This window comes from Falco biarmicus, chromosome 3, assembly GCF_023638135.1.
Source record: "Falco biarmicus isolate bFalBia1 chromosome 3, bFalBia1.pri, whole genome shotgun sequence".
Classification (NCBI taxonomy): Eukaryota; Metazoa; Chordata; class Aves; order Falconiformes; family Falconidae; genus Falco; species Falco biarmicus.
The window spans coordinates 94,274,769-94,300,576 of NC_079290.1; the positions used below are offsets into that span (position 1 = coordinate 94,274,769).

The following is a 25,808-nucleotide window of genomic DNA, read 5'->3' on the forward strand; positions in this document are numbered from 1 at the left end:
TAAGAAAGTAAATTTTAATTTAACATTTCAATTGCAGTACATCATCTGAACTTAATCATCCAAAACAAGCAGTCATTCTTAAACTGACTGTTGATTGTACCTATACAAACAATCATTTCTATCACTTGATTAAAAAAAAAAATCCCTGGGAAAATTTAGAGATAAATGGAAAAACGTAAGAATGTTACTTAGCCCCGTATAAACTCTTGCAGAAACTGAAGAAACTTTCTGGCTTTGCTCTTCTTTTGTAAGTTAATTGCAATTCCTCTGTGTATTTAAGAAAAGTCTTAGCATAAAAGCTGCTAAATTCTCTTCAGTGAGGGGATTAAACTGGTATAACATGAATCTATGTCATTACCATCAAGTTACACCTAGTGCTGTGTCCTACTATCTCCATGGAAGTGTATTGTGCAAGTCTCAAGTAACTTTAAAACACTCCTGAAACAGCCCTTGTGTCACTCCTATGAGGTAGGTACTGTCCTTCCTTTGGAGAACTGCCTCTTAACTGCTGCTCCGTACATCAGGCACACTGAAAAACAGGACAACCAGTCTACACTATTATTTCACTTTCCTGCTGCTTCCCTGAAATCAGAGAGCTTTCAATTGCAACATTTTGTTTAGCACCATGCATTCCAGGAATAAACAGTGAATGATGCTTTTGGTCATATCTGTTTCAAGGTAAGAACAATGTTCAGTGTAACTGTTTTGAAACAAGCAGAAATGCTGCTATCACTTAGTCTGCTCCACTCACCTCCACAGCATACAATTTATTTGTTTTAAAGATGATACTTATTTGTATTTATTTGTCTGACAGTAGACACTCTTTCTGAGGTTAAACGGTATCAGGAAAAAATTAACTGTTGTCACAAATAACAGCATACAGAGGGCTACAAGTATCAAATGCAGTTCAAATGTCACTAAACTGATGCTTTGCTACCACTGTAGACATGAACTCTAAAGCAAGTTTTTTCTTAACCCAAGTATAGACTTGTTAAGTCTTCAGTTTGAATTAGTTAAGGAGCTGTGAGAAAGAAATAGTGGTCCTTCACACTAAGGCCATAGTTTACTTGTGGTCTAAAACCATTTCATCATTTCCTACTAGTAAGGAAGAAACCCCAGTCTGCATCTTTGGTCACAATCCTTGCTCCTCTTCTCCTAACCTCACACAAGCAGCTGTGCAGCAGTGCAGTAAGCTTGCTGAAAACCAGGCTGGTAAGGATGCTGGTGTACAAACGCTTGTGCTGCCACGTGGAAAGGGGTGGCACAGAGACAGGCAGAATTGCTACTTTTCCATCTTAAAGTTCATGAAACTATATCCTACTCAGCTGATAATAACGATATCCAGTAACATATCTGCCACACTAAGCTATCTGAATGTGCTTAAAAATTGAGCAGAAGTTTCAAGTACCAAAATAAAAGTTGTTGATAAACAGGATAAAGCAACAACGATGTTCTCCCATTTGAAGAAATCCAATTGTAGTAGACTGGCTTATTCACCAGACTAACGTAAGAGATGCCAAAGTTCAATTACCGCTATACATGAGAACGTTATTGCTAAATTTCAACTGCAGCAAACTTAACAAGAAACAAGGAATTCAAAACTGTTACTTCATTTATCATGCACGATAGCGGACTGCTGGGCACTGTTCTTACAAACTGCTTCTGGGTGAGAAAGTTACTATGAGAACCATCGACATGAGTGCCAAGTTTTAAGATCAGAAAGACAGTCTTGGTACAACTGCACTTTCCTATTGCTAATTCCTATGCCAGGTGCTAAACTGTTTCTTCTTTCATGCTTAGAACATAAGCATTTGGATGTTAACCGCCGAGCGCAGAAGGATGCTGAAACCTTCAAATACTTATTTCACAGAACCACAGAACAGTCGGGGTTGGAAGGGACCTCTGGAGAGCATCTACCCAACCCCTGCTGAAGCAGGGTCTCCTAGGGCTGCACAGTCACATCCAGGCGGGTCTGGAATGTCCCCAGAGCAGGAGACCTCACAGGCTCTCTGGGCAGCCTGTCCCAGGGCTCCGGCACCCTCAAGGTGCAGAAGTTTTCCCTTCGGTTCAGACGGAGCTCCCTGTGTTGCCGCTTGTGCCCGTTGCCCCTTGCCCTGTCGCTGGGCACCACTGAAAGGACCCGGCCCCGGCCTCTGGGCACTCGCCCTTGAGGTATTTGCAGACCTTGATAAGGTCCCCTCTCAGGCTTCTCTTCTCCAGGCTGAACAGGCCCAGCTCTCCCAGCCTTTCCTCACCAGGGAGGTGCTCCAGCCCCCTCACCATCGCCATGGCCCTCCGCTGGCCCCTCCCCAGCAGTTCCCAGTCTCCCCTGAGCTGGGGAGCCCAGCACTGGACCCAGCACTCCAGGTGCGGCCTCAGCAGGGCCGAGCAGAGGGGCAGGATCACCTCCCTCGACCTGCTGGCCACGCTCCTCCTCACGCACCCCAGGGTCCCGTGGGCCTTCTTGGCCACCAGGGCACACTGCTGGCCCACGGGCAACTGGCTGCCCACCAGCACTGCCAGGCCCTTCCCCGCAGAGCTGCCTCCCAGCCCTCAGCCCCAGCCCGTGCTGGTGCGCGGGGCTGTCCCTCCCCAGGGCAGGACCCTGCACGGGCCTTTGCTGAACCCCATGAGGTCCCTCTCCGCCAGCTCTCCGGCCTGCCCAGGCCTCGCTGAATGGCAGCGCAGCCTTCGGGTGGATCAGCCGCTCCTCCCAGCTCTGTATCGTCAGCGACTTGCTGAGGGCGCTTCTGCCCCTTCGTCCAGGTCACTGATGAGTCAGTTGGACAGCTGGGCATTTCTTATTTGTACAGTGCCTCAGTCCTTCAGCTTCTCTAAGTCCTGTCAGCCTAAGATTTCTAAAGGTCTAACTTGCTCTAAAACACAATCAGGAGGGCTAAACTATTTATCTGAACAAATAAAACCAGGATATTACGAATTAGTATCCTCTGTTCTGATCCTTTGTCTTTTTTCCTGGAGCACTACTGCATCTAGAGCAGCTCTCACCATCACCCCCTCAAAAGAATACCTTCCTATCTCAGGAAGAATTTAGAGTACACAGTTTAACTATTAGCACAACAGATAAAAACCAAAATCTCTTTGATTTCAGGTTACAGACATAATCCAAGAGAGGGAACTTAGTAGTTCAGTACACCAAGTGCTGTGATAGCTATAGGGCTTTAGTATACAAAGCACTTAGACACATTGTTGAATCAATACAAGTTTGAATGGAAGCCCATAAACTCAAACCTGCCAGATTACATCATTAAAGGCAAAGTTGCTCCTCACAACTGAGTGGAGATACCTCCTATGACGATAGCATTCAGCTGTTTGCCAAGTGATCTGGACAACTATTCAGCACTCAACTATTCAAAATACTCTGTCTGGGCCAGCTATATTGTCAGGAAGTTGACCGAAGAATCTTTGAGGCTGTTTTTCCTATTCTTATATTTTCCACAGCAAGATGAGTCAAGAACATCTTCACAGTTCATTCTGACAAAGTGTATAGTAACAGTACATGTCATTTCAGAGTTTAGATGCTTCAAACACACTGTGATATGATTTGCAAGTATTGCTCAGCATTCACCAACTCAGCAGCTCAGTCCCTGCAGAGCAAGTGCAGACCTAAAAGAGCACTTTCACACGTGGAGATCAGGAAGGGGAGGAAAAAGAAGAAAGCTGAGGTCTCAAAAATCAGTGCCTCTTCCTGAGCTCAACAAGCTTCCAGATAACCTTCAGACACAGGATGAGATGCAGCTGAGATGCAAACAATTAATTCAAGCCTTGTCCACGTGCCTGAATGGCAGCAAACTGACACTCTCCATCATCTGCTCTTTTTACTGTTAAATTCCTAAATGCAACAGATGTGGATCAATACCTCAGTACCTGGTAGCCATGTAAGCTGTGCCTGCCGTGAAAGAAATCCCATTTCGATTGCATATAGCTCTTCTGCTTTAGCACTGAACTAACATGTAGTTAATAATGGATATGCATCTGTGTTACTAGTAGGAAAGCAGAAGCAATTAAAAAAAAAACTCCAAAACCTCAGACCAACATACTGACCAGTGGGAAGAAGTTTGAGATTTACAAACTGCAAAGGGTGAATTAAGTATTTTGCCATTTAAAAAGATTATGTCAAACCAACAGGTTTTCAAATTCAGTTTCAAGTTTGTACAGTAAATGCAAAGTCCTTGCCTCATGTAAAGCTTTAAGAAAAGTCCATGTTTTGATATATATGACATTCTAGTTTTTGTGAGAGAACCAAGAACTTACTGAGACATTTTTCCTGGCTTATTCAATAATTTCTGGAGTAAACACTGCAGAGCTACCACTATAATCAGAATACTTAAGCTGCTGGCACAACTCAATAACTAACAATTTAACAAGTTGGGTATAAAAAAATTTATGTAGTAATACCAGTTCAGCACACAAATTCCATGCTTCACAAGTTCTGCTGCTGTGTAAGAGTATTCCTAACATCTATGCAGATAAGTTCAGGTTTTTAGGTCACTGCATGCCCAGATCAAAACAGCAGCAAAGTATCTACCACTACGAGCAGCTATACCCAATTGTGCCTTTAGAATGCAAACAATGCAGAAATCTAGATGATCAGTGCCTTGCCACTGAAATAGGACCACACACACAAATTTCAGTGTGTGCAGACTGTAGAGAAGAAAGTTACTTACTAAAAATGAGAAATGCATACAGATTCTGATACAGACATGACACAATCAAGACAGATTAAGCCACTAGACATTCAGATTAGGGGAGGAGAAAATTCCTTCAAAGACAGCATACAGATGACAAGCCAGCATTACAAAGAACTCTAAAGGCACATTTCAGGTAACATGGTTCTGTTAAAACCAACTGCTTACACACGCAGGCACAAATCTTAATGGCTACCTCCCCCCCAGGCCCCCAACAATTAACAAAAAAAAAAAGAGAAGTGCATTCTCTGTAATATTAACACCACTCAGTTAATCTGTTCAGTCCAAATGTTTAGCAGTATTTTCCTTATGGTGATATGGATTCTCTGCACTACTCCAATCCAAAAAAAAAACCAAACAGGCAGGATTAGTAAAGGTTCAACTGTTGTACTAGTTAACATTTACTCATCAGAGCCCACTGATCTCTTCTGTGCCCTCTTGTAGGGCAACCTCCTCGGTGAAGCTTTATCTAGATTTAAAAAAGAAAAAAATAAAATAGTTACACCAATTGCTACAGATACTTCAGATTAGTTGTATCCCCGTGTATTTTCCTCCTACCCAAACACAAGCCAAACTGCCCTTCCAGTGCAATGCAGCACCATAAAAGCCAGTTCAAACAAACTATTAAGGCTTTGAACGACTAGCATCATAAACAGAAGGTAATAAAAATCCCCAAATGTTCCTACTCTGTAACATCATCCTACATCTTGGACTTAATGACAGGCTTACAATTGTCCTTTAGAATGACGGTCCTTAAATAGGTAGAATTTCAATCCCTGCAGTATTGTAAAGAAACTACAATAGCTTGTATGAATTGCTGAAGTAATTTGTGTTATCTGTTGACTTAAAAATGCGTATTTTCTTAAACAGAACCATCTCCAGTAATTTCATTGTTTACAGAGTAGGTACAAGCACAAGGAGCAGCCATCACACCATTACAAGCCAATCAGTATAGCATGAAGTATCTTTCAACAATAAAATAGTCAAGAACCTCTGAGGATCTTGAAGGCCACACATGTCAAAAGATCCTAGTATAGAGTTTTAATTAAAACTAACCTGGAGCTAAAGAAAACCATAATTAAGAACAACTTAAACAGTTTTTCCTAGACTTCTGGTATTAAGATATGAATACCTATTTAGCTTAAGAAAGGGATGGGGGGCAGGACCCAAATATTGCCAGGATTTGAACCCATTTAAAGACAACTTGCTCTTTGGAAAAAAATTAGCATTTATAGTTTCAGCCTTTCTTGCTAGATAGAGGTTTTTCAAACTTTGTGTCTAGATTTTATACTATCATTCTTTGGAATGGACACTGTATGAGAAAGCTTACATTTTTGGAAGTAAAACACTAGTCCTTATACCCATGTAGTGAAAGTACAGCTAAAAGGGTGAAGAATCCAGAAAAGTAAAGTCCTCAACTGCTAGCACAACTTCCTATCAGAGCTAAGGCCTCTAGCCATCCTACACCGAATAAAGCTCAGAATATGCACATTTTGTCAGATCAGGAGTCTTTTTCAAGTAAAGGTAGCTCCTGCAAAGGCTTTTCAAAGCACATCTCTTGTCTAGGATGCCCTTTGTTTTAAGTAAGGCTATCTCACCTCACACCAGCCAATGCTACTGGTGATAGGAGTTCACCTGGGATAAGGAAGATAAAACCTAACTGTTAAACTATTATATCCAAGGCTGAGGGTCATTTCTCACTGAAACAAGATACACTCAGCCATTAGTCACGATTAGTCCTCCACCTCCCTGGTGTACCATCAGCTTGACACTACACCAAGGCAGCAAGGAAGACAAGATACACATCTGCATTTTAGACAAAGGGAACTGTTAGAGGAGACGGCAGTATTTCAGCAATATTCTACTGAAGCTACGTTACTACAATATAACCAGAAATAATGCACACATTTGTAATATATGAAAGCATAAGTTTATATGTATAAAAATGGGTTTGTGTGGTTGCATGCATCTGTGCTGTAATCTTTCACTGCTCATGCTACAGCACCAATCACAGCATGCAGGAAGCTGTACTTCTACCCATGCCTAATTATCACATGGACAACACATTAAGCACTTCCACTCTTTAGATCAGCATTTGCCTCACCTCTTCTACTCTGCACTGAAGCCACAGGAAAGCAAAACAGAAGAAACAGCAAAAGAAGTTAGAAAAATCCACAAACACACAAATGGTCTGAAGAAATCAGATATTTGCCTTACTGTTGGCATTTCAAATACCAAGTAGAACTTCAGTCATTCTGGACTTGTGAAGGAATTTAATACCAAGACTTAACGTGGCTTTAGTTAACACACACTTCCAACGCTTCTTTAAAACTTTTATCTATAGGCCAACTTCCAAACAATTTACAGGAACTTTGAGACAATAGACATTCTCCTACTTAAACCTCCTTCGTGACCCAAGTTTTGGATAGAGATTTCACACTGTTGAAAGAGAATCTACAGAACAAATTGCCACTGATTGTCATTATCACATAAAGCAGTCAAGTCTGTACTATACAGAATAGGCTGCTCATGTAGTCATCTTATCAATAAGCACAGTGCCTTAAACAGTTTTTTGTTCCCTAGAAGAGATGTATGCTGTTCTGACGAATTGTTATCAGCTACTTATTCAGTTACAACTAACTGATTAACTAAGTTACACTTTAGTTTGTGAAAGGCAGACTACTTACTTATTTGATTTAAAGTTTCTTGGGGAATCCAGCTCATATCAACATCATTCTGATTTGACGTTCCCATCTCTACTTTCTGTACTGGTCTTTTCCTCTGAAAATTCAAGAAAAAAAGGTTTTTCTTTCCAAAGTTTTGATAGCACAAGTATCAGAATTAACTAATAATGCTATATTTAATGAACTGTGATTATTTCACAAAGAGACAAATTTAAGGCCTGTTGAGGGACGAAGCTGTCTTTGTAGCTTAGCTTTAACTATCTTTACCATTAGCAATGTATTCACCTAAGCTTGGCATTGCCACTTCCCATGCCTCACAACACTAACTCCACACAAAGGTATCAAGACTTCATGCATGACTGGGCAAGTTCATTATGTATGATTAATCATCAGCCATTTTTCATAACAAACTTCGATGACCGGTTTCATTATACCTTCTTAGATTAGCACAATGTTCTTGTACGTTACCTTGCAAAACAGATTTCAAAGCACAATAATCATTCCATACTCCCTCCCAAGGACAGCTACTTCGAAAGTATTGCGAGCCAGACTGCACAAAGACATAACCTATGCATTATATGCAGATGAGACTCAAGCTTTCAACGGCTTTTAGTTGCCAGACCACTTACACAGGCAAACCCTTAGCTGTTATAGCATTATAAATGGAATCCAGAAGGCTCTAATCAACATTATGGCCAAGTATCAGTAAAAACTAAAGGAAGGACTAGACAGCTGTTTCCCCCCAAGTTTGACCTAGATTAAACTAACAGATAGAAACAGAGACCATGGGGAAAGTCTACCTAGTAAGTATTGAGTCAGTAGCTGCACACATCCAGTGACTGGAAGGTATCAAAGCTTCCAGTTCAACCACTTTGTGCCAAAGAGCATTAGATAAGCAATCTAAATGTCTCCAATTATGAACTTTCTTTAAAAAACCTCTAATCTTCCCAGTAATCTCCAAGGTCTTCATTCTAAAAGTAAATCTTCTAAAGTCCTACCTGTACCATCACATGCCAGAAGCAATTACTGAATTGCTTTCTTTTCACATCAGCAAGGTCTTGAACGAACAAGTACATAAGAAAACATACTACCCACCTTCCTAGATTCTAGTAACTGATGTAGGCCAACAATGACAAGTAGACCAAGTCCAGCGAGGAACATGTACATGAAGATCCTTTAAAAAACAGTTTAAGAAACCATTAACTAAAAATCTTAAGTGTTTAAGATAAAGTTTACAACACGGCATAGAAACTAAGCCTAGCTTTGGCCTCATGCCGACCTGGATCTTTCGCAGGAACTTCTGGGGGAGGGAAGAATATGAAACAGAAGTGCTAACAGATACTAAGTAATTATGCAGACTCTTCCATTTCAGAAATTGTAATCCTGAGATTAATTCTGAACAGAACATTTTAAAACTCAAAATGGGAAACAGTCATAAATAATTACTGAAATTTAGTAACTGCAAGACTCTTCTGCAGTATTATGTTTCAAGACATTGGGTCACAGGTAATATTTATGTTTGACAGCTTTAGCCACTTACAAAACCCTTAAAAATCTCTTATACTTTTAGTACACTACTGGCAAAGCAAGTACTGCTAGGATACAAGTTGATTGGCAACAGAGCTTTGAAAGGCCTCGCTTATCTTGCTCTGTGTTCCAGTTAGAATTCTACCCATGCAAACAACCATTTTTTAAAACTCTGCGTTTTGGTTTGCTTTGAAGAATTCTACCGAAAATACCTGTTGATACTTAGCAAGAGGTAAACAAATTATATCTAAAATTAATTTGGGGAGCAGACAAGAGTTTACAAGTAAAGAATCTATTCAAAGTTGAACATCTTAACTCAGATTTATGATAAATGAAATTATGGAGTTAAACTACAGAGGAGACTTAATTGAACATCCCTGTTTTAGGGCAATTATCTAGTCACAGGACATGAACTCAAACTGGTTCTAATAATTTGAGTTCTTTTGAGAGCTCATTTACCAGAGTGTCACACATTTACATGTGACCAAATCGTCTTTCATTTATGCTATTCTATTTGAGAAATACAAATTAATGCAATACCTATTTCTTCAGGCTGACCTTTTTTACAAGCTTACTCAGCAGGCAATTTCTACATGTTGCAAGAGTTTTAAAATATTCAGCATTGTCTACAAGTATTTCTGAAGATTTTTTTTTTAACTCACAGGTTTTCTTAAAATTCTACTCCAGTGTTAGAATATTTAAAAGCATTATCAGCACAGCATATGCTTGCAAAACATAAGGCATGTCAGATGTACTTAGTCTTTACAACAGAAAAACACTCTTGAAAGATACCTGCCACAGAGATAGGTTCGTGCAACAAAGAATGAGTGCAAGTTCATCTATCTCACACTCCAAAAGCATCTTTCAGTTTACGTGAACCTGGATTATACCAGAGTGCTCCAGAAGAAAGTTATTCCAGTCTTCACAGCAGGACCCACAACCCAATACTATGGATCCTCTGCCCTTTAACTCTTAGGAAAAAGCACAGTAGCATAACAAAAGCTTAACAGCTTTGAATCGCTGTGCAGCTGTATAACATCAGGTCTTAAGCCCTGTAGGCCAAAGCAGATGTGTAAACTGCTCACTGACACAGTACCAATCCTTAAGTTCCGTAATATTAATAGAGATCTTAATTTTGGGAAAAAGTTTGTATTTTCAGACTATTGACATCGTACATGCCAAATGCCTGCTACACCATCAGCAGAACACAGTAGACCTAACATCCAATAAAATGACAATACAAGAACTATTCTTGCTGGCACTGCCAGTAACCTGTTTTACCAGTATACCAACTGAACTGGCATTCCAGCTGCCTTACGTTTCTCCATCCAGCCCATCTTCTTTTTCAATAATTGTAACAGTTTGATTGAAGACAGCATCTTGAAACACATTGCCCTGTAACAAAGTTTCCACATGACATTTTAAAATAATTTCTTGGCAAGAGATACATTTGTTACATGCTCATGTTCTTGGAAAAAACTCTAGAAATTAACAACTGCACCAGACTTACGTTTGTAAGTAACCCAAGTTTGACTCAATACATAGAAGCGCAAACTTTTTGGTGCAAGTATAGAGAACAATCTTGAAATCACCAAGAAACTCACATCTAGCATTCAGTATGTTATTTCCTATAACATGAGATATTACATATGAAGGGTTCTTATTAGAACAATCAAAACAACGGTACAGAAGCTTGTTGAACTGTGGGCTGCACTAAAAGAGAAGAGAATCCCCCATTTTAATCCCTGTTTATACTTTTAGATAGCCTTCCCCAAGATTGCAACCGCTGGACATTTATTTGCTCAACGTCAAGTCTGCAGATGGGATTTAGGTTGATTAAGTTTGTCAGCAAAACCCAATCTGAAAAGCACAGTGAAATTTAGGTTACCCTAAAAGAAGGCTTTAGGGTTTTGTTTTTGAAATGAGCAAAGCCCACTACCACACAGTTCTAAGCCTTCTATTTCTATTCTATATAGAAGGCTAATTCTAGCCTTCGCTGCTGACATAACTTTAAGGCTAACATATACAAAGTAGTGTACATGGGGGGCTATGGTGCAACATGTAGATAGCTGCTTACTGTGCTTATGTACCGACTGATCTGCTTAAAAACCACAAAGGCATTCGCTTTCCAAAGAGTCAGTAACTTCACTAGGTAGTTCCTGCCTAACATTTCTAAATCAACTAGAAAGATTCAAATGAATTACAGCATCAGGCTTACGTTTACATCTCTGTAGTTGAGATTGATAACTAGTCCAAAAGGACGACCACCCATGGGCTCAGCAGGAATGAAAGAGTACTCAAACGTGGCTTGTCTCTGTGGTGGAACTACTGTATTCAGAGGGAGAGCTGTGAAGTTCTGGATATAAAACTGGTAGTCTTGAGGATACCGGAAAGAAGCATCGAGAGACTCAACAATGAAATCCTCTGTACCCTTATTGGTGAAGCCTACCAAAAATTTTACGATGTTGTTTGCTGGAAAGTCTAAAACAAAAAATATTCAATCATTAGAAACTTGATACACCATACCTAGACCGTTTCTAATCAGACAGTGTCTAGAACAGATTCAGGTTTTTAAAGCTTTGCTGTTTTACACACACATTGATATAGTCTAAGCAACAGTAAAGAAGATGACAGATCAGCACAGGTCTCTTACCTTCACCTTTCACAAATAAGATGGTTGTATCAGCACTAGGTGAGGCTTTAGGTTCTCCTGACAAGTCTTCTTCCTCTTTTTCTTCTGTCTAAGACAAGAGACTTTTTTGAAAAATCCTATAATGAACAGTGAAGCAAAGACCACACTTGTTTCATGAGAATCCCATACATCAAAGCACGCAACAATGGCAAGCACTAGTATCAATTCCTGCAAATCCTGCAGGATTAGCACAGTCTGTTCTCCTTCTAGATTTGTTTAGCATCATTTTCAGCATTTATCCTTCTACTTGTAGTATTTGACACAGTGACAATTCTGCACTGCATTTAGCTGTATGGAAAGGTTTATAATCAGAATGCAACAGTAAGGTCTCTGTTTGGGGGTGGAAGGAAAAGAATAGAATTTAAGTGTTAAGGGTTCACATCAAAGCTATTTCTACTTAGAAAACAAGCCTTTCCAAAATACACGCAACTGTAGGGCAAATGAGTTACTTTCACTACAGAAGGAGTTTTTATAGAAGCTTACTACTTAGTTTTAATTAGTTAAGTATGTATGCCTGGAAATGGCTACACTGCTGGAAGTAAGTTAGTTTGTGGATTCACATGTTCAAGTCCATCTTTATGATGATTCACTTTTTAATTTGGCAAATGCCAGCATTAAGGACTTATTTTCCACACAGGGATCATGGGACTGCCACCTCCCCCTACCAAATAAAAATAAGGCTGACCCCATCTTGAACTGCCTGAACAAACTGCTTGCGAGCTACACGGATCATTTTATCTCTCTGCTTAAACCAGCTGAAGCAGCGGACAGCCTACTGGATGAGTCTTACATGTACCATAATCTAGGTAAGCCATGAGCCAGGGCTGAGCACCAGAAATCAAAGGCACTATGCAAAGCTATCTTCTATTTCAGTGACAGTTACAAGAAACTGCCTAAGTGTAATGTTTTCCACCCAAGTCATAGACTATCTATGAAAAGCAAATTACATTGAAAAGGTTATTTATTAATATTCTGTCAGCACTGAATACCTAGTGTATCTTCCAGTTAGCAAAGCTGGTCAACCACAAGTTCACAAACTTAACATCATCCATAAAAATCTAACAGACTCAAAGAACAGATTACCATACAAGTCTTCATTTTTATTATGCATGTCTTCTCCTAATAACGTCCCAAACTTTCTTAACTTTACACCAGAAATTTGAGAAATTTTAGTACCAATTAAAGTACACGAAGTGTCTAGCAAGCCTAATGCTCTACTGCTACAAGCAGATCACATAGCTACATACAGTCTTTCACTCTGTCAAGCTGAAGCAAGTGACTCTGAACAGCAATATGACCACCGGTATAACAGGCATACCCTGCAACAAGTGTCAGAGATTAGGAACGTAGCAAATCAAACCAGGCTGCAAAACAAGGTTTTCAGAATTAATCCTGAGCTTAACTAAGAACTAAGATTCTGTTGCCCCTTGACAATCAGCATCAAAGAAGCCAACATGAAGTAGCCCTACACCCCAATGTCCTTCTGAATTTACCGAGATGCAGCTTAAGCTGGAAGAGAACTACCAGGGCCCCCTGTGAGAATCTCACTCTCTCGCTTGCTATTCTTTGTGAACCGTGGGTTTGGTAGTCAGAAAACTCCATGTGTTTTTTCAGCTGGTAATGCAGGGAGAAAAGATAAATCCTTCTGAAACTGCAGGTTTAATTGGAGACTTGGTAACAGCTATTTGGAAATAGCAATGTTATTAAACTCACATTTAAATAGATCTAAACTATCTAGCTTCAAGCACTTCTGGTCTAATTAATACTTATGAAGTAACATTCATGTACAATTACCAAGTCTGTTGGCTCATCCTCTTCAACTTCAGCTTCATCATCTTCATCTTCAACTACCGTATCTTCCACAGCTTCCTCATCTTCTGTAGCATCTTGAGCTGCAACTAATAAACCTGAATCTACCAAAACAAAATGCAAATACAAGAAAGCCTTTTGAATGTCTAGTAAATCAACAGAAAAGTGACACTGTAGTACAACTGTCAAACTATTGTTAAAGAGTTTCTTATAAATCTGTCAAATACAGTGAAGCCTCAGTTACAAAAACCTCACAAATGACTGTGTTGATCTTTCAGCCTCTTTCCTTAAGAACTTTCTGAACTACTCATTTACATGCCAGTAAGTTCAAAACCAAAAAATTTACAGCTCAATGACAAAAAGTTCAGCATTCACACAGCAACACTTAAAATCAGAGAAGGCAACCAACTTGCCCTAAAAGCCATTGTTTCATTTTTTAACATGTCATCATATGAAAATGTTTTCATTTTGTTTTGTCATTACAAAAGGGAAAACAAAAAGACATTGCTACTGCCAGGAAATTGATTTAGTAAGTACTGTTCCTTCTAAAACTAAGAAGTTTAATAAATTATTACTATGTCCTTTTCATCTAACGGTATCAGAACCCCCTACTCTTCCACAGGCAGTTATAAAGTTATACTTTTGTGCTTATTTCCATTCAAGTTTTCAAACACATAAAAAAGTATTTTTTAATATGAACTCCTCATTATCATCTACTACTATATCCGCACATTCAACAGAACAACAGCATTCAGAAAAGAACACCCATCTACAACATGGCTCCAGAGCAAGACTCCGAGTGCAATCGGATAGCTCATCACCTCTTTGCTTTTACAGAGCCCAGTTTCATACATTCAAACACTAATATTCAAAATATTATTTGTATTAATACAGGACAAAGTTCTGCCTGCAGTTCAGAGCACATGCAGGCTAGACAGAGAACTTTTAAGACATATACACAAACCCACAGATCTTTCTTCTAATAAACCCAATGTTTTCCAAAACTCAAAGCGTAGAAATGAATGGACGATTGATTTACAGAAGCCTGAAAAAGATCTATTGCTATGAGTACACGTTTAAAATCAGTATTTAAAAATTTTCCCGGGGGAATAAGAATCCCTGACTAGGGCAAGTATATCCAAGGATTTCAGGATTGTCAGAAGTGGAAAAAACAAATACAACCCCTCCTCTTCAGTGTCTTTAGAAGGGACACTCAAAAGGCTTACTCAACCACGTGCAACATTTAACGGAAGAGTTAACTACAGTGATTTTATGTGCTGGAGTTTTAAACTTGTAGCCCACAAATAGATTTTTTTTTTTTTCTAATTTAAAAATTTCGTATCCGAACAGGGTACAGATAAGTTTCGGGCACTCTTCCCAAGCAACTGCGCTAGCACACTGCCTTGGAGCTCTAACTCCCGGCCTTCCCAAAAGATGTCAGGAGGGCTGATGATGTGGCAGCAGGGGAGCGCAGCGCTGGCCGTGCGGGAAGGAGCGCGCGCCGCAGCCCGCGGGAGGGGGACGGGGACAGCCGCCCCCGGGGGGGGGACACCCGCCCCTCCGCCAGGCCCCGCAGCTTCAGGTAGCGATCAGGTAACGCCGCGGTGCGAACGGGTGAGAGGTGCCCGAACGGCACCGGGCCGGGGGAGGCGGGGGTAACCAGGCGGGCAGAGGGGTCTGCCGGGGCCCCGCAGCCGCCCCGGCCGGGACCGAGCGGGACCGCCGCGCCCACGCCGGTCGCCCGGCGGCAGCAGCGCCCAGCCCCACACGGCAAACCGCGCCGCGCTCCGCCGGGAAGGCCGCACCGGGGGGCTCGGCCCGAGCCCAGCACCCCGCCCCGGCCCACGTGCGCGGGAGGCCCGCGCGGCAGCGATGAATGAGCAGCGCGCGCTGCCCGCTCCGCGGGAGGGTGGCGGGGGCGGCGCCGGTGCCCCCGGCCCGGTGGGGGGCGTCCCCCTACCCACCACCCCCAGCTCGCCTTGAGCCCGCCGCGTGCTGCCCTTCGGCGGCCACCCCCCCGCCGCCTCGCAGCGACGGCCGCCGGCCTCCCCTCACCTGGGCCGCCGCCGAGCAGCAGTACGGCGGGGAAGACGAGCAGGGCGAGCACCAGCAGATGCGACAAGCGCCTCATGGCGGCTGCGCCGGCGGCAGCAACTCCCCAACACCCCCAGCGGCCCGGCGCCTGCCGCTGCGGGCCGTCTAAATGGCGGCGGCCTCCATCCGGGGCCGCTCCCGCTCCCGCCCCGGCCGCGCCCCCGCCCCGCCCCGCCCCCGCGCCGCAGCGGACGTGGCTCCGCGGGGCAGCAGGCGGCCGGTCACGTGGCCCCGACACGCGGCTCCCCCGCCCCTTCCGTTTCCAGGTCGGGGCTGCCCTTCGCTCCCCGCTTCAGTGGGGGCGGGCGGGCGGCGCGGCCCTGGGCGCTCAGCGCGCATGTGCGCGGCGGGCGGCGGCGTGGGCTCGCTGGGCGGGAGGCGGCCGGGGAGGGGCTGGCGGTGCCCCTCAGCGCCCGGGCGGCTGCGGAAGGGCCCGGGAAAGGCTGGCAGCGCCGCGAGGCGGCCGGGGAAGGGCCGGGGCGCCCCTCAGTGCCGAGGCGGCCGGGCAGGGGGCTCCCGCCGCAGGAGTAGGAGCGCCTCACGCCGGCCGTACGAGGCTTCGGTCGCCGCCTGGAGAGCGCTGCATGGGGCGGTGGGGCCACGGCACCCGGACGGGGCAGGGGCGGCAGGGCCAGGTGCCGTGGGCACTGGGCAGCGTGAGGGGCTGTGCCCTCGGCTCAGCCTGCGTGTAACGCAGCGAGTGCCACTCGTGATTTTTCTTCGCTGACGTGTGAGGGGAGGGCTGAAATCCGATGGAATCTTTTAAAGAGTAGGCTGAACGTACATACTAACATCCGCCTCTGCAAGGGGCAAGGGTAAGGTGTATTACCAATCCAGGTGCTAGCAAAATCTCACAATTCTGCGTTGCTTTACCATAACTGGTTTTGAGCCACGTGTTTGATCGTTTAATTGAAAAAAGGTTTCCCAAAGCATGATAGGCAATGTATGTGAAAGTGATAAATTTTCTTTATCCCGGTGGATCTTCTGTTAAGTGAAGTGTAAAGCGTATTAATACGGACAGTCTTCCCAAATCCCACATGCAAAACATTCAGTGAAAATACCAAAGCCAAAACCAGCCCCCAAGCTTTCCCTTTTCTCCAACAGTTAATTCAGTGACTTGCGTACAGGGCACAGTGAAATATGGGAAGTGTTAGGTCACATTCTATATTTTGCACGAACTTTAATTTGACGTTTGAGCATATGCAGCTTGCTGTGACAGCAATGAGTCTTTTGTCTTTCATTTTCCATATTGTTTTCACTCATTTGATTTTGAACCTACAAATGACACCAAAAAATATTATCAAAAGTTGCCTTTCTAGCTAAGCCTTATCTTAATCGTATTTCTAACATGCTGAAAATGTTACTGAACTACTGTAAAGTATTGACTGAAGATGAAGTGTGATTATGAAGAACATGCATTACTACTGATAAAAGTATTTCCAGTCAGATAATATCCATCCAATGGTATGATACTACTTTTTCTCTAAAGGTCTTTACATTTGTTTAATGTAATGATCTTTGGCCAACCATGTTTGACTTAAACTAGTCATGGTTTTGTTGTAGTTGGGGTGTGTGTGTGTGTGTGTGGTTGGTTGATTGGTTGGGGTTTTTTTTTTGAAAAGCAGCCAAATATTTTTTTCCCTGGGGATGAAAAAGAATACTAGCTTGCTATAGGAGGTTTCCTCTTTAGCAGTGTAGGATCTGAAACATTCTGTGTCTTCTAAGCAGTGACTACGTACATATGCTGCTTTTCCACCTGAGCTAACTGATGCTGATGTCACTAATCAATTAACTAGTGTGGTGCTCTTACTGACTTTGCATGTGGTGGGTGCACAGAAAGGTGTTAATTAAAGGTGTGTCTGAAAATAATCGAGATACCTTGCGAGCAAAACACTTGCTGAGCCCAGCCTGACTGCAATATTACAGCTGTGTCTGAACACTTGTTAGGCTGTGGTTCTTCTGTGCTAAATACTCTACCCATATTAAACAATTTATAATCTGAAAGGAAAAACTATGAATAACAAACTGCAGGGATTTTTTTTTGCAGACTGCTCTGTGTGTGTATTCACAGACATAACAAAATTAGCATTGGCAATATACATTGATAATAGTTACAATATCTAATTGTAACTATTAGATCTAGCATCTCTTACATCAGATGCTAATTCTGAGAGGACTGGCATTCACTAAGAGTTCCCATTGCCCACGGAAATTCTGTGTGTGGTCACAGTTATGTGCAAGCATTGTATTGTTGCATTTAAAAAGCTTTTCAATTAGAAATTACATGTAAAACTGTTATTAGGAAAAATGCCTTCAGTTTTGTAACATATTACAAAAAGGATGAGTATTCTTAAAGCCTGTGGACTATACTCATGTTTCCAGTTTCCATGTTGAACTTAAATGATTTTCCCAATTGTGTGTTTCTTTTTCTGAGATATCAGCAAAAGGCAAATAAATATCTGTGTACATATAGAGAGACATACTTCTGCATTGATACTTGCTTTTGGCATGGCAAAGTGTTTAAGAATCTACCAGACTGACTCTTCAGCATTTGTTCAGTGGCTTCTAGGAGAGATGGATTCACCAAAGTGCTTTTAGGAGCAGTGTCATACAGGGAGTCCTAACCTGTTTTGTGCTTCCTGTTTCTCAGTTTTGGATGGCGTACTTGGATGTCTCAGGAAAAAGCTAGCTGAAATCTCACTAGGACAGTGATCTCATTTGTAATGTAGAAAGAAATTTTGATTATGAAATCAGGAAGCCATTTTCACTTGCTCCCTGATTTTTCCTGGAATTTTACATACTAGGAAAATGCTGGGTGCTTTTTTGTTTGGTTTTGTTTTGGTTTTTTCCTCTGTTTTTCTCTGGACTTTGTTTGCTATAGCTGTCCATACCTTGCAGTGCCACCATACGCTGAGAACTGCACTACTTCCTGATTCTCTTCAGGTTCAGGTCAATGCAATAGTTTTGAGAGTAACCCCCCCAATCCAGTGCAGGCTGAAAAAGTAGCTCATTGTTTTTGCTGGGACTTTTCACGGGCTCACAGATAAGACCAATTTTTGTGCTTTTTAGGAAGTGTCAAAAGCTGTAAAATTTTCTTCTAATAGTTGTTGATTTCATACTCTTCTATATTTTGTCGTGCCTGCTGAAATCAGAAGAGAGAACACTACCAAGAGAATTGGATCAAGGATTCTCTCATCATTGCTTTTGGAAGTTTGAAGAAATAATTCTATGGATATGGAATTCTGAGATTATTTTTTTTCCTATGAATTTCTATAGTACTTTTCATAATCACAGTTACTATATGTGGCAGTTATTAAATGATTCCAATGAGAGTCTCCCACTTGGACCTATCAAGCTGTCGTTACTCTCTCGCACCACTGATTATAACTCTGGGGGTTGAACTTGAAACTGATGCAAGCGGAAAGTCATATCGCAAGCCTCAGCCCTGGGAGCCCTGTCGGCTGCTTCCGACTGGGTGGTGGTACAGGGCACAAACCAGCGTTCACAGGATGAGGTCTGCTAGATTTTTGCGTTAATTGTTGGGGGTTCTTTTCCAGTGCATTCCCAAGTTTTTTTCTTCACAAGGAAGGAATTTTAGTTACCCTATTGCAGCAAAATTGTCTCAAAGGCGCACAGATTCGTTACTTTTATCTGAAAAAAACAGGGTGGGTGGGGTGGGTGGTGGTACCTCTCCGGAGAGCAACCTGATACAAATACATGGAGAAATTGTGTTCCATGAGCTTGACTAAATACTTCGATGCTTCTCTGAGAAATGGAAAAAATCAACTGAAAAATCTAATAATCTAGATAAATTTGTCAATGCTAGACATGATTGCTTAATCAGATTTATGAGTTCCATATGCTCCCTGTAATGGCAACAGGAAAGAAGCTTCGGAGCTCCCTTTGGCCCAGTTCAAGGCTGCCCACCTTAAGACTCTTTGTAACACTTTGGTTGAAGGTTGGAGTGATTGGTTTTGCAATGTATACAGCTTAAAGCATGCAGATTATTTTTGGCCACCAGGTTTTTTATCTTAGGTCTGCATGAAGAGGAGAAACAAAGCTGTTGACACCAAAAGATAAAAAAGCTATTTTTATTCCACAGTGCAAATTAATTAGTGCTACTAATTCAGTGATAGCCTGGCTGTTTGGTGATCTATGTCATTGTGGATGTGGAACTCGTAAATCTAGTCTTTCTCACCAAAGAAAGGGTGCTGCACTGTATAAACGGGGAACTACAAAGTTAAGAGTCCTAATTTCTGAAGAGTTCCCCAATTGCATCTAAGTCTGTTAGTTGTCAGACACTAGAAGAGAGAACCTGTCTACCTTATCTTCCTTAAATGAAAGATCAAATGTTTGGAGTTAAACAGTTTAGCTGTTAAATTACTGTGTATAAAGAATAAATAGCATGTGCAACATTTTTAAATTCTGCAAGAAAATTTAGCCTGAGAGTCAAAGTGAATTTGTGGTTTTGGTGGTACTAGAAGATTCATCGTGTCCATGTAATTATTTATCTACTAATCCTTATATATTGGTTGAAATCTAGCTGGAAATGCAAATCAAACAAATTGGTAGGTGTGAGAGTTTGCTTGTATTAGAGCCTAGGCGGCACAGTGGCTTAAGGTACCAGCATTCCCTTTCCCATAATTTGGAGTCATAGTGTGGAAGAGTTCAAGAGTGGCAATGAATCCGATGGTGTAGTTCTGGATAGCTAACTGGCACGCCTCACAGCTGCTGACAGTTTGTTCTGGAGGGGCTCGGGGCTTACACAGACATGGATGTTGTTTGCTAGTGGCAAGCTCTGAGGTGAAAGGCTGCAAACTGCCTCCCCACAGTTCAGCAACCGATCCCGTGTGTTTTTCTGGTATCAGAAGTAAAATGGCACCAATGTCTACTGGTATTTTGTTTGCCTAGTGTTCCAAGTCCCTTGATGCACACTTTACCTGGTTTTGTACTTGATTGTACCACATTACGGTCCTGAAAGAGAGCAGGGATGTCTGGTTGCTGCAAAGAAGACAAGCCCATTTCTGAACTCTGTCATGTCAATATAGTTTGTCTTCTCCAGCAGGTCTCTATAAAAATAGGGGTGTGATGTTGATGAGGCATAAGCCTTTGAAGTGGGTGAGGAAGAGGGAAAGAGGACATCTCTGTGCTAGAGAAGGTAGCAGGCTAATGAGATCCTAAGCGCTGCTAGCGGTGTTCAGGTGTCCTTAACAGCACTTCGTCGCAACCTTATGCTTCTGCGTTTATATAACAAGGTATATGGCAACATACATACGTTTTACTGACTATGTGTATTCACACGTCCCTGGAGTAGCTGTCTAGCCAGGAGCTAGTAGCAAGTACTCAGCTAGCAAGCTGAGGAGGCCTGCATCTCGTCTTGCATATTTATTCTTAAGACATTAATGGACTGCAGGGCCCTCATCAGCTTCCACACTCCATTATATAAACTCTATATGAACACAGACAAATGAGAAGCAAGAGAGAAAGGGGCAGAGTGCACAGTAATATTTATGTTAGCAGTGCTCACTACATCCAACCAGCCTCCAACCTCTAATTTTTATCATTGTGAATAATGCTGACCTCTCTTCAATAACTTGATCTTGGAAAGTTTTCATTTAATTAATTTATTGTCTTGTGATTGCTACATTTTTCATGTACTTCTGTAACTAAACATTCATGGCAATAACATTTGGGACTCAACTGTAATTTATATCTACCATGACTGTCTTATAAAAATTGTCAGTTGCAGTAGCAATGTTTAAGGACAGACTGTCAGTGATAAACCCTGAGCTGGAAATAGTGCTTTGTGCATTCTGTGTGGAGCCTCTTTCTAGTATGTATCTTAAAACATTCTTTTAGCTATAGAATCACAGCTATCAAATGTAACCAGCTGTTCAGATCTTTGTATCATGCCCTTCAGTCTGTATATTCAGTTATCTTCAACTACCTTGGGCTTTTCTCCATTAAATTTTATCTTATTGGCCTGAGAGAGAAGCCTGTAGAATAAGTTACAAAACAGCGAAACCTTTTTATTAGGCACTCTTTCCCTGTGTGGGACATAAGGAACATCAGCTCCGGGGCTTGCCTGGAGAAGGTAAAGCCTGCAGAGTAAAGGAGCTGTAGGTTCAGTTCACATAATTACTCTCTGTTCCCTCTTTGGGTGGAAGTGTCTTCTACAGGATTGGTGTACACTCTGTGACACTGGACACTGCACATAGACTACTGTACATAAATAATTTGACTGGTTTGGGCTAATGCTACAATGGAAACCTTCGGGTTTGTTTTAGGAGTGAGTAATAGAAGGATGTAACACCTAGTATCACAGGTGAAGGGATACATTTTTCTGAGTTATTCCCAAGTGGCCTAGAAATCTGATAATTAAATCTCAACAGGCATTATAATGATAGAAAATGAATATGATAGTAAATGAATATGATAGTATGTGTAATGCTGGGCATAACTATGTGGTTACTGGAAATAATAAGCAATAATTTGAAGAGTAAACTTCCTTTACCAGGAGGCACATGAGAAATGTGATGAAAACACTGAATCAAATAGCTTTCATATTCAGTCCAGCAAAAAGGATTACTAAGACTTCTGTGTTCTTGTACTATAGTGTCATAGATTAATACCAGCCTGTATCTAAGTCCCATGTAGCCACTCACTAAAACAGATGCACACACGCCCTGCCAGAGGGATGGGGAGGAGATCTGGGAAGGAATGTAAAACTTTGGGGCTGAGATAAGAACAATTCAATAATTGAAATAAAATAAAACCAACAATAATAAAAATTATAATGGAAAGGAGGGAGAAGGGAAGAGGAATGAAATCCAAAGGAAGGGAGGAAATAAAACAAGTGATATACAATACAATTACTCACCACTTGCTGACCAATGCCCAACCAGTCCCTGAGCAGTGATCCACAGGCCTTGGCCAGTTCCCCCCAGTTTATATACTAAGCATGATGTCCCATGGTATGGGATACCTCTGGCTAGTTCGGGTCAGCTGTCCTGGCTGTGTCCCCTCCCCATTTCTTGTGCCCCTCCAGCCCTCTCGCTGGCAAGGCCTGAGAAACTGAGAACTCCTTGAATTGAATTAGTATAAACATCACCCAGCAACAGCTAAACCCATCAGCATGTTATCGACATTTTTCTCACACCAAATCCAAAACAGCACTGCACCAGCTACTAAGAAGAAAATTAACTCCGTCCCAGCTGCAACCAGGACATAGAGAACCTTAATCAGCTGGACAGACCCACATGTACATTCCTCAAGGATTCAGGAAAGATCTACCTTTTTCTCCAAGGTTTTCTTTTCAAGGGTAAAGTTCTTCACTTTTTCTTGCAGTTCAATAATACTTTCACTCTTCCTGTTGTGTTCAGTGGTAGAAGGATGATCTGCGCCCTAGTGAGTGTAACAGTAGGGAAAAATTAACAGTGTTTGAACAGACAGAGAACGAAAATTTAGCACAGGGTTCATCACTGTCTTTCCTTGGAGTTAATTGAAGAGTAACTGCGGTGTCTTGGCCAAGACCAGTTATGACAAATGGCAAAGAGAATTAATAGTAGAAACTGGAACGTTCCAGTTGTCTTAAGAGCCTGAGCACAAAAGCTACTGGTAGGTAATTAAGATTGTATGTATTCCATAGATTTGGTTTTTGAGTGTTAAAATACAGAATGTATTCTGAAACCTAACATAGTGTGTGCGTTTGAGGCCTTCTGAGCCTCTGCTAAGATGTGTTTAGTAATGTTAGTAAGGGAAGAGAATCTAAGAGCAGGCCAGTGTTATTTGTCATATATGGTGAAAGAAAAATTGTATTTTAAGCCTAAAGTCTGTAGAATAGGGAAATAAATTATAACCAGTAAGAGAACATGCACATATAATTACGTATGGAGTAATCAATAAATAAGAAGGCCACCTATGACTATGGTAGAGTTGTCAATTGTTAAGAAAGAATAAAAGGGAAACTGAAGATTCAGTTAAATCCTAGACATTGCACTTTATACTATGGGAAACGAACAAAGCAGATCCCTTTTCTTTGTTGGATGGCTTTATGTACTGCTATTGGCACATTCAAATCTGAACAGTATGTTCTGGGTCTGAACACTCTTTTCTTTCCCTGCTCAGGGAAGGAGCAAAGCTCTTTCCACAAGGGAAAAAAACACCGTTCTTATACCTATAAGAATCACTTTATTACTTACTCAGTTTTGCAACTAAATGCAAACATGCTGCATTTCATTCTGTTTTTTATTTTATTGTGGCTCTATTTTTCACGCAATTTATATAAAACTTTATCATAGCAAATCAGTAAGTGATCTAACAAGTGGTAAAATAACATATGTAACCTTTGCCAGATGCACCAGGAGTGTTATCAAACATTATGAAACAATGATAGAAGGATCATCAGCTGGAGGAGATGCTGACTTTTCAGAAGCTGAGATCTTTCAGAGTCACTGGGACTCATGACACAACCTGTTGCTGTCACCATCTCACCCAGGTACTGGTGGTTCTGTGCCTTGGTTGGTGGGACACTGCCTGTGCTGGGGTCACCCTCAGCTTCTGGCCCATCTTTGCTTGTGGATCAGCCCCATTCCCACTCCATGCTCCCTCACCATTAGCCTGGGATTTCTTGAACCCTGAGCTGAGTACCATGGGACCTTGGTCCCAGGCTTCCCACATAGTTCCTAGTAAATCTCCAATTCTTTGCTGAAGACTGCAGCTGGGCCACAAAAGTAGATCACAGCCCTACAGGCTTCTGCATCGAAAGTGACCCCTGCCTCCAGGTCCCTGAACTCTTTAATGGGGAATGAGTGAGGGTGTGGGCGTTTATAAATCAGATGTGGCTAACCTCTGCCATCTAGCCAACAGTCATTGTCAGCTCAGCAGAAATCTGCTGGCTCTCAGGAGCCTCATATCCTACCTGGATGCCAGTAAGAAGGTGAATACTGCAGAGGTCTGTCACAGGACCTGTCCATTGTAATATTTTTCTCAGTGATCTGAAGGGGGCAAAAGTGTTTGCAAGGTTTGCAGATGGTGTCATATGGTGGTGTGGGGCTGCAGTGCACAGCTAGTGCATCTGCTTGAGCGCAGGGCTGGTACCCAGAGGGACCTAGGCAAGCTGCAGGAATGAGCAAATGGGAACTTTATGAAATTCAACAGACACAGAATCCCGCAGCAGGAAAGGAAGAGCACCAGTCAACAGAACAGGCTGTGGACTGACAGAAGCTTCTGCTGAGAAGGGCCTGGGAGGTCCTTGTGGATGCTAAGCTTCCATGAGCCAGCAGTCTGAAAGGCCAAGAGCATCCTGGGCTATATCAAGAGGAGCACAGCAAGCAAATCAAGGTAAGTGACTGTTACCTCTCTAATCAGTGTTAGAGTGCATCTGGAATACTGCGTCCAGTCTTGAACCTCCCCAGCACAGGGAAGATACAAACAAAACTGTATCTAGAAGTTCTGCAAAATTGAAGAAAGAGATGTCAGACTTTGCATCATTTACAATCTGATCCTTTCATGCCTTTTCCCCTTGAAGAAGTTAAAAAAGGCCATTATCACACCTTTTTATTCCCTCATTTACTTCAAATAATAAATTGCAAAGTGTTTGATCACTGCTTGAAGTGAGATGATTGCATAAATGCCTGTGTAAGACAGAATTCCACACTTGGACTCAAGTCCAGTGAAGGACTTAAGAGAAGAAGTGCTGTCTTACCTTTAAAGTTCTTATAGTATCTTCTTGGTCAGAACTCCCAGCTTGAGTCAGTGGAAATTCATCCCGAGAAGGGAAGAGGAACTGCTGCACATGGCAACTAGGAACTCTATCTGTTATAAATACTTAGGATGCTTACACTGTTTTATCAGTCTGAGTTATACCTTAGCTGTCTGTGATTCTCTGACTCTTACCTCTTTTTCCATCTGGCAGTTTCAAGCTGCAGGATGCGGTTTTGTTCTTGTTCTTTCACTCTCTGTTGCTGCAGCTTTGGTTCTCTCTTCTGAACTCAGCAATCTGCTGTTGCATTTTCTTAATCTTAGCTTGTTCATTTTAAAGTTCTGCTTGCAGGATTTTAAGCTGAGCAACCAGCTTCCATTATATTTGGATTGCAGCTGTTGACCTTCCGCCAATCTGCCATCCCTTTCTCCCCTGGAATTTTGTTTGCAAGGATAGAAGCCATTTCTGTGTGTTCTCCTTTTCCTCCCTTAGCACACACAAGGCTGAAGTTACAGTCTTGGCCTCATGTTTCTGGGTTTTTTTGTGGTTTGGTTTTTTTTTTTTTTCTGAGATGCTGCAGTTCCTGTATCTTT

At 42.0% G+C, this 25,808-nt stretch overlaps 1 protein-coding gene and 1 long non-coding RNA gene across 2 annotated transcripts; one reads left to right on the forward strand and one right to left on the reverse strand.

Annotated features, from left to right (window-relative positions):
* Positions 1-15,656, reverse strand: SSR1 (signal sequence receptor subunit 1). Its single transcript, XM_056330913.1, has 8 exons — positions 15,474-15,656; positions 13,404-13,522; positions 11,571-11,658; positions 11,136-11,398; positions 10,236-10,312; positions 8,486-8,564; positions 7,394-7,487; positions 1-5,175 (listed from the first exon to the last, which is right to left on the reverse strand). The coding sequence occupies exons 1-8, from the start codon at positions 15,547-15,549 to the stop codon at positions 5,108-5,110; spliced, it is 864 nt and encodes a 287-aa protein (XP_056186888.1). The 5' UTR covers positions 15,550-15,656; the 3' UTR covers positions 1-5,107.
* On the forward strand, positions 14,832-24,863 carry LOC130145695 (uncharacterized). Its single transcript, XR_008820645.1, has 3 exons — positions 14,832-15,000; positions 23,867-24,009; positions 24,672-24,863. It is a non-coding gene; the product is annotated as an uncharacterized LOC130145695 (long non-coding RNA).
* Positions 24,864-25,808: the final 945 nt, after the last annotated feature.

Coding starts and splice junctions, on each gene's coding strand:
- SSR1 (XM_056330913.1), bottom strand. CDS start 15,549: ATGAGGCGCTTGTCGCATCTGCTGGTGCTCGCCCTGCTCGTCTTCCCC. Junction 11,399..11,570: donor CTTATTTGTGAAAGGTGAAG/GTAAGAGACCTG, acceptor TTTTTGTTTTAG/ACTTTCCAGCAAACAACATC. Junction 8,565..10,235: donor GATGGGCTGGATGGAGAAAC/GTAAGGCAGCTG, acceptor TGTTTTTTAAAG/GATCTTCATGTACATGTTCC.